Here is an 8,779-nt window from a genome sequence, read left to right as displayed (position 1 = left end):
AACTGTAAAAGAGACATCCACCACTTCAAATGTGCTTGACATTAGTTGCTGCTTTAAATGAATTTATTGATGACTCGAGAATGAAAAGTGATGAGAAATGTGTCGTGGAAGAAGTACAGGTGTTGGTCATATAATTAGAATATAATCAAAAAGTTGATTTATTTCACTAATTCCATTCAAAAAGTGAAACTTGTATATTACATTTATTCATTACACACAGACTGATATATTTCAAATGTTTATTTCTTTTAATTTTGATGTTTATAACTGACAAATAAGGAAAATCCCAAATTCAGTATCTCAGAAAATTTGAATATTGTGAAAAGGTTCAATATTGAAGGCACCTGGTGCCACACTCTAATCAGCTAATTATCTCAAAACACCTGCAAAGGCATTTAAATGGTCTCTCAGTCTAGTTCTGTAGGCTACACAATCATAGGGAAGACTGCTGACTTGACAGTTGTCCAAAAGGCGACCATTGACACCTTGCACAAGGAGGGCAAGACACAAAAGGTCATTGCAAAAGAGGCTGGCTGTTCACAGAGCTCTGTGTCCAAGCACATTAATAGAGAGGCGAAGGGAATAAAAAGATGTGGTAGAAAAAAGTGTACAAGCAATAGGGATAACTGCACCCTGGAGAGGATTGTGAAACAAAACCCATTCAAAAATGTGGGGGAGATTCACAAAGAGTGGACTGCAGCTGGAGTCAGTGCTTCAAGAACCACTACGCACAGACGTATGCCAGACATGGGTTTCAGCTGTCGCATTCCTTGTGTCAAGCCACTCTTGAACAACAGACAGCATCAGAAGCATCTCGCTTCAAAAATGACTGGACTCCTGCTGAGTGGTCAAAAGTTATGTTCTCTGATGAAAGTAAATTTTGCATTTCCTTTTGGAAATCAGGGTCCCAGAGTCTGGAGGAAGAGAGGAGAGGCACACAATCCACATTGCTTGAGGTCCAGTGTAAAGTTTACACAGTCAGCGCTGGTTTGGGGTGCCATGTCATCTGCTGGTGTTGGTCCACTGTGTTTTCTGAGGTCCAAGGTCAACACAGCCATATACCAGGAAGTTTTAGAGCACTTCATGCTTCCTGCCTTCCTGCTGCTGACCAACTTATGGAGATGCAGATTTCATTTTCCAACAGGACTTGGCACCTGCACACAGTGCCAAAGCTACCAGTACCTGGTTTAAGGACCATGGTATCCCTGTTCTTAATTGGCCAGCAAACTCGCCTGACCTTAACCTCATAGAAAATCTATGGGGTATTGGGAAGAGGAAGATGCGATATTCCAGACCCAAGAATGCAGAAGAGCTGAAGGCCACTATCAGAGCAACCTGGACTCTCATAACACCTGAGCAGTGCCACAGACTGATCGACTCCATGCCACGCCGCATTACTGCAGTAATTCAGGCAAAAGGAGTCCCAACTAAGTATTGAGTGCTGTACATGCTCATACTTTTCATCTTCATACTTTTCAGTTGGCCAAGATTTCTAAAAATCATTTCTTAGTATTGGTCTTAAGTAATATTCTAATTTTCTGAGATACTGAATTTGGGATTTTCCTTAGTTGTCAGTTATAATCATCAAAATTAAAAGAAATAAACATTTGAAATATATCAGTCTGTGTGTAATGAATGAATATAATATACAAGTTTCACTTTTTGAATGGAATTAGTGAAATAAATCAACTTTTTGATGATATTCTAATTATATGACCAGCGCCTGTATATTCTTCAGCATACTTCATTCATATATTAAGTTAACTTAAAGTATATTTCCAAGTATATTTTATGTAGTAACTGTAAGTATACTAATATCAGTATACTAGTGTACTTGTATGTTTACTGCGTGGTACTAAATTGTCACACTTTTGACTTCATAAAATTATATTTTTAAGCGTACTTTATGTGCTCACAGTAGTACTTTTTCACTAATTACTTTGCATCTACTGCAAGTGTTTCTTTAGTAGGCTTTTGCAGCAATACTAGCTATATACTTGCACTCCATTCTTTTTAGTGCATACTTGGTGCAAATTAGCTGAGAGTATACTTCAAAATGCACTTTCATACACTAAAAAATAAAAAGGATAAGTAAATAACTTCTTAACTAACTGTACACCTATACATTGACTTTTAGTGTAGTTGCTATAAGTTAAACTATAGTTTTGTTTTTAAAGTTTGCTATTGTTACACTGAAAGCATACCAAGTACACATGAAAGAATACTTTTAGAAACTAACTGGGTCATTACATAATAAACAAAATTACATAAATATACAAGTACATGTATAAGTATACCACTAGTGCATTAATATGAGTATACTCACCACATATTTGGAAAATATACTTTACTTAAGTTACTTATATTAAAATGAATGTTTTAAGGGAAGTTATCAACATCAAAGCTGACTTTTTACTATAAACATGAACATGCAAATTCATAAGGTAAAACATTGGCTAGACTACTACATTCTGTATGAAAAAAAGTATTTAATAGGCTACCTGATCTAAAAAATGCTGTAAGTATATCTTGATCAAAAGATTAAATATAGGCTAAGTGTACTGACACTGAATTTCAGAACTGCATACAAGCATACTACTACTTTTACCAAATCTTAGAAATAGTAAGAGTGGTATGCTGTTTCCCAATTCAGACTGTTCTGTATCAAGTATACTTAAGTATAAATGTATGTAAATCTCTCATTAATATATAAAAATTGGACTGAAATTATATGTACACTCTATTTTTAATTTTAAAGAAGTATACTAATAGCATTGGAATAACTACTTATTTGCAAGATGTTTATAAAATATACACTATATTATGTGAAGACAATCCTGACAAGATATCCAGGGAAGTTTGATTCTTGAGTTTTGCAGATATAAGCAATGGAAAGTTTGGACATTGATCTGTGTAATATAAACTTATAGGGATACTCCACCCAAAATGAAAATTTTGTCATTAATCACTTACCCCCATGTCGTTCCAAACCCGTAAAAGTTTCGTTCGTCTTCAGAGCACAATTTAAGATATTTCGGATGAAAACCTGGAGGCCTGTGACTGTCCCATAGACTGCCAAGTAAGTTACACTGTCAAGGTCCAGAAAAGTATGAAAAGCATGGTCAGAACAGTCCATCTCCCATCAGTGGTTCAACCGTAATGTTATGAAGCAACAAGAATACTTTTTGCATGAAGAAAACAAAAATGACTTTATTCAACAATTCCTCTCCTCTGTATCTCTCCAAATCACCGTATGCTGCATACGCTCTTCTGTACCACAAGGAAGCGCTGTTTTCTTTCAAATCAAAGCTAAATACATGTAGAAACAGTGCATCCTTGTGGCGCGGATGATACAGAAGATCATATGCAGCATAAGGTGATATGGAGAGACACAGAGGAGAGGAATTGTTGAATAAAGTCATTATTTTCTTCGCTTACAAAAAGTGTTCTAGTCGCTTCATAACATTACAGTTGATTCACTGATGGCAGATGGAGTACTCTGATGATGCTTTTCATACTTTCCTGGACCTTGACACTGTTATTTATTTGGCAGTCTATGGGACAGTCTCAAGCCTCCCTGTTTTCATCCAAAATATCTTAAATTGTGTTCCGAAGACGAACAAAGCTTTTACAGGTTTGGAACGACATGGAGGTAAGTGAATAATGACAAAAAGTTTTGGGTGGAGTATCCCTTTAACAAAACATCACATTAAGGTCATCTGAGGACTTTCATCAAATTTTGCCCATAGAGGGCACTAGAAACTATTTGTTGATGTTTAAATGCACTATTCTTGTTGGAGTTATGGTGTACCTGTGCACTTTTCAAACTGATTACTGAATTCCCCAGATTCCAGGTCATTTGATTTTTCTGCCAGAAAAATCCCTCTTTATGATAACATAGTTCGGGAATTGTTATTCCTGAACACATTTGGCAGATATAAGCCAAATACATATTTGATCATGGGCATTCAGGATATCTTTAAAAATCTATTCAAAACATCTGCTGTTCTTGAAAATACACAATATAAAATATATGTGGGATGGAAATACTGTTGAATTGCAGAATAATAAATGCTCATATGCTTGATGAATTACTACTACAATAACATCTCTTTGTTATTATGTCCTGTGTAGAATGTATTAGATAGATTGCAATGAGTTTGGGCTGTGAAAACTGCTGTTTACAAGTTATGCGTGTAAAAACTGAAAAATTATCCAGAAAATATGCAAATGGAAAAGCCTCACACTTCAAATGTACTGTACAACTACTGTGCATTTTATTTTCTAAAAGAAAAATCTCAAAAGCTGGTGTTTTCTTTCTTTGACAGATCATTTCAAGTCACAAAATGAACAAGTCTTCAAGTCATATGTTCTTTTGTTGTTGTTGTTGTTTTGAAGGTAACAGGAGGTTTAAAATTCCACATTATACTACAACAGTGCCTGTAATGGCTTACATTCATACTTAAAGCTGAAGTGTGTAATTTTTTTAACTTTCAATATTACAAAAAAAAAAAGGTAAACAAGCCAATGGTTGAATTCCCCAAAAATGTCATATGTGCATCTCTGAACAGCAATCAAAACTTGCTTGTGATCAGCCCAACACAATAACATTGACTAACCAATCATTTTGCCTGACTATCTGTGAGAGTGTTGGGATAACTGCCTGAAAACAGTCATTATTATTAATGGAATTTTGTTTGGTGATGCTAGTGGCGCAGAAATTACACACTACAGCTTTCATTCAACATATACAGAAGACAGCTGTCAAACTGATAATATACATGAAGATGTTGTAAGGGGAACCACTTTTCCATTTTACAAAACATAACCAGAAATAAATTCAAATTTTGGAGAATTCAATTGGAAGACAATGCAAGAACCGTAGAAGCGTGAATCCAAAGTTACATGGGCAGAGAGATCTGAGAAAAGAGGGGAAAATACAACAAAAAAAGGAGGAAAATCATGCGAGAGATGCCTAATGTGAATATATTAACTTGAAAAGGAATGTAACAACATTTCTTTCATTAGGAACATGTTGCATTAGTAGGACTGTTGCAATGAGAGCCACGTTTAATCATCTGAACTCAAATAAGATCACATGAGCCAAATCTAAAAAAAAAGTTTTATGGTACTTATACATATATAATTATAAATCTAATTCACACAGAAATGGAGGTTTTGAACAGCAACATAAAAACCAACCCATAATTCACATAAAAAAAGAGCTTGGAAAACAATAGCTTAGAAAAATGCATAAAATCAGTGAGCATTGAATCGAATTGCATTGGTAAATCCCTTAGGCTACTGGATGTTCATAGTACTTGCATTTCAGTATCCGTCAATTACCATCAGGGGATTGTGAGGTCATAGTATTATTTGTGCCACATCAAGTCAAGAGGAAAAACACTCAATAATACAGCATGATCTAAAGATGTTCAAGCTGAGTAAAACATTAAGCACCGGCCAAAAAGAAAGATCCAGAACTAGTGAGTCACTTATGTGATTTGTCAATGCCAGGGGACTCTGGTACTATGAATAAGCACCAATGATGAGCACCTTCCCTGAGCTACATACAAACTCAGGATTACAATATCATTTTCTTTTTGTTACACATGATGGTTTTACACAAAAGAAAGTTTCTCTGTTCAGCAAAAGTATGTTTAATTGAAGAGACAGTAGCGTGAACGCACCCATGCCACTCTGTGACTTCAAGTTCCCCAAAACATAGGTTCACATTGGGTTACTTTTGAGCTTTTCTATATTTTTCATTGCTAGAGTACTAGTTAAAACACATTTTCAGAGATAATGTGTACATTTCCTCACAACCTACATGAAAAGATGTTGTTTCAAGTGCTGAAGCACAGCATTTTGAGTGTACAATGGTTTTGAACACTGACGTACACTTTTTAGCACCTTAAAGATGAAATTAAAAAGACATATCTTAGCCGTATGTTCATTTTAAACCTCATGTAAGAGTAATGTAAACCTTTCGTTTGAGCCAATATCTTGACTAGGCCTCTGGATTCATATGCAATTATGAAGTCATTAGTTTTAAAATCGATCTTTTCATTCAATGCACCTAAATAAAACCAAACATGCGTATAAAAATGCACAGATACTGATATACCCCATCCCTTGCACCAAAAGATGACTGGTTTTTTTTTTTATTAAAATGCAAAATGTAGCAATAAAAACAGATGAAATGACATCTCAGGAGGTGTCATGGGATCTCTTTAAAAGCACCAGTGAAAAACATACAGTAAACTCGTTTGAACATAACTTAACATGCTTGAATTGTATAAAATGATTAAGCTGTTTTCAAGTCATGTTTCAACCTCTTTGGGAGTTAAAAAAAAAGAAAAGAAACTCAAAAATTGGGACCAAATAATGTTAACTTTTACATTAGTGCCAGAAATTAACCAGTTTGGACACCTTGTCAAAATGCAGCATAAAACCTTTCATGATTATTGCTTAAATATGCAAAGTTTCATAATCATGACGGAGTCCACACTAAACACGTGATTGTAGATACTTAATGATGAATAAACCAAACGTGCATCTTAGAAACTTCAAAGGTCAGGTTGGTCAGAAGATACAAAGTGCTTTTTAAAGGATGCCACGTACTATGTCTCACAACAGTGTTGGGGAAAGTTACTTTTAAAAGTAATGTATTACAATATTGTGTTACTCCATAGAAAGTATCTAATTGTGTTTCTTCTGCATTACTTTTTGTCATTTGGGCTAGGCTTGCTTATTTGTTTTTTAATAACAAAACCCGCAAAAGTTATATTTTTGGCAACTGTAACACCCTAAGTTAAATTAAAAAGCATCTGCACCTCACTCCTAGTTTCTCTCAACATGGGAAGAGGAGAGGTGTCAGTGAATAAACGAAAAAACAACTTGTTATTCATTTAAAAAAAGTAACAGATATTTTGTTCTAAATTGAAAAAAGTAATGCGCTACTTTACTAATCACTTGAAAAAACTAATCTGATTATGATTTAATGCATTCCCCCCAACACTGTCTCACAATGCCGAAACAATGTACTGACATGAAGTTCCTGTAATGACCCACGTGTGGTTCATATTTGTCATTTAACCTTACTGCTACAATGCCATCATAAAAAAGCAACTACCATGTGTTGGACAAGACAGCACCCAAGGTTGAGACGAGAATACAGAATTCACATTTGACGATGTCAAATCGGAGTGTTTACTACACACATCATTTAAAGGATGACATACTCCTATTGCAGTAAACAGGCTTGGACCAGAAATTAAATTACAAAATAGTCTTGAAAATGATCAGAATAAATAATCACATCTTCTATGCACTAATTTCATCTATATGTATAAAACCAGTTTTATAATATCTGTTCTGAGCACCATCTCTTTACAATAAAAAAAACCCCCACTGACATACACACCAAAACTCACAGTTAAAAACTCAGGAACGGTAGTCTAGTTCTTCGTAAAAGCTGAGATGAAGAGCACAACAGAAGAAGGGCACAAATAAAAACGGCCATGAAAGGATGAGAACTAGCTGAGGTAAGGCATTAGCTAGACAAGCACACAGAATTTCACGTCCAGCGGTTGTAAGGCCCAGTGACGTGCGTGAGGGCGTAGGGCGCTGACATGACGACACCGTCACTCGTAACTGTTAGCGATTGATGAGTAGGGACCTGAAGCTTGTGTCTCTCTTCTGGATAGGTCTCGTTTTCGCTCTCCGTATCCGAATCCATCTCCTTTGACCTATTGTTGAGTCCCAGACGCTCGGCTTCCTCTTTCTCCCTGGCCTTCTCGGCCATTTTAGCCTCCCATTGTTGCAGGCCGTGGCCCGGGGCGTTCAGGCTCTTGTGCTGGTAGAAGACCAGGGAGATGCGGGTGGGATGCGTGCGGTTGGGCCGCAGGATGGGAGTGGTGGCATGCAGTTCCCGTCGAGCACATTCGATCAGGATGGAGCCATGGGAAGGAGCCACCGCGACCCCACCGATATCCCCATCGAAGAAATTGTGCTCGCTGTCCGACCAAAATTCCTCTGCTTTACCCACCTCTGGGGTCAGGGGTCGTGCTGTAACCGGTGGGTTGTGGTGGTCCTCCAGAATCAAGCGACTGTGGAGACCCTCAGCCATTGGCGGGGAGAGCGGGGTGGGAGCTGCGCCGCCCTGGAAGCACCGTATCTCCTCAGGCTCCGATTTGAATGAGGGAGAGTATTTCGAATTCGTTCTTAGAGGATCGTTCGGATACGAGTTTCTGAACGGTTCAGACATCTGCCTGATGTTCTCGAGTCCGTGTCTAAGAGGAGGAGAACCACTGCTGTGGCCGGTTTCTCTTGAGGGATCCTGCGGTTGAGGGAACTCTGGGTGTGTGGACAAGCCAAAGCCGGAGGCCACAGGAGGTGTGCGGCATGTGTTACTCTGGTTGTACGGGACAGTAGAGCTGAAGTCTGAGAATCGGTCTCCAATGTCTGGAACCCCAGACAATCGCATTGTGGAACTTAAATTACGAGTATCCTTTTCTGAACATGGTGAATGTTCAACAGAGTTGTGTTTGAAACCTGTGGACAAAACAAGAATAACAATAAGAAGAACTTAATATATATTAGATATAAGTACACCTCCACTTTAGAATCCTACAATCATCAATATTTCCTGGATTAAATCAGCAGCCCACCACCAGCCCCTATTTTATGATCAATTCTCAAGAGAAATTTATACCATTTTACAAAATAATGTTCATTTATCAAAAGCAGCATTTAATTTACATAATGGACTGAAATT

The 8,779-nt window shown here is 37.1% G+C and overlaps 1 protein-coding gene across 3 annotated transcripts in view; it reads right to left on the bottom strand.

Annotated features, from left to right (window-relative positions):
• Nucleotides 1-4,255: 4,255 nt before the first annotated feature.
• The window catches only part of LOC109091403 (methylcytosine dioxygenase TET3-like), a 50,109-nt gene continuing 45,585 nt past the window's right edge, over nt 4,256-8,779 (bottom strand). For all 3 annotated transcript variants that reach the window (XM_042768646.1, XM_042768647.1, XM_042768648.1), the window contains one exon: nt 4,256-8,556. In XM_042768646.1, the coding sequence (XP_042624580.1) occupies nt 7,580-8,556 (977 nt within the window). In that variant the 3' untranslated portion in view covers nt 4,256-7,579. The remainder of the gene's footprint in view (nt 8,557-8,779) is intronic.

Source organism: Cyprinus carpio, chromosome A13, assembly GCF_018340385.1.
Source record: "Cyprinus carpio isolate SPL01 chromosome A13, ASM1834038v1, whole genome shotgun sequence".
NCBI classification, from domain to species: domain Eukaryota; kingdom Metazoa; phylum Chordata; class Actinopteri; order Cypriniformes; family Cyprinidae; genus Cyprinus; species Cyprinus carpio.
Note: the sequence above shows the minus strand (reverse complement) of the source record. Positions and strands in the feature narration are given on the sequence as shown.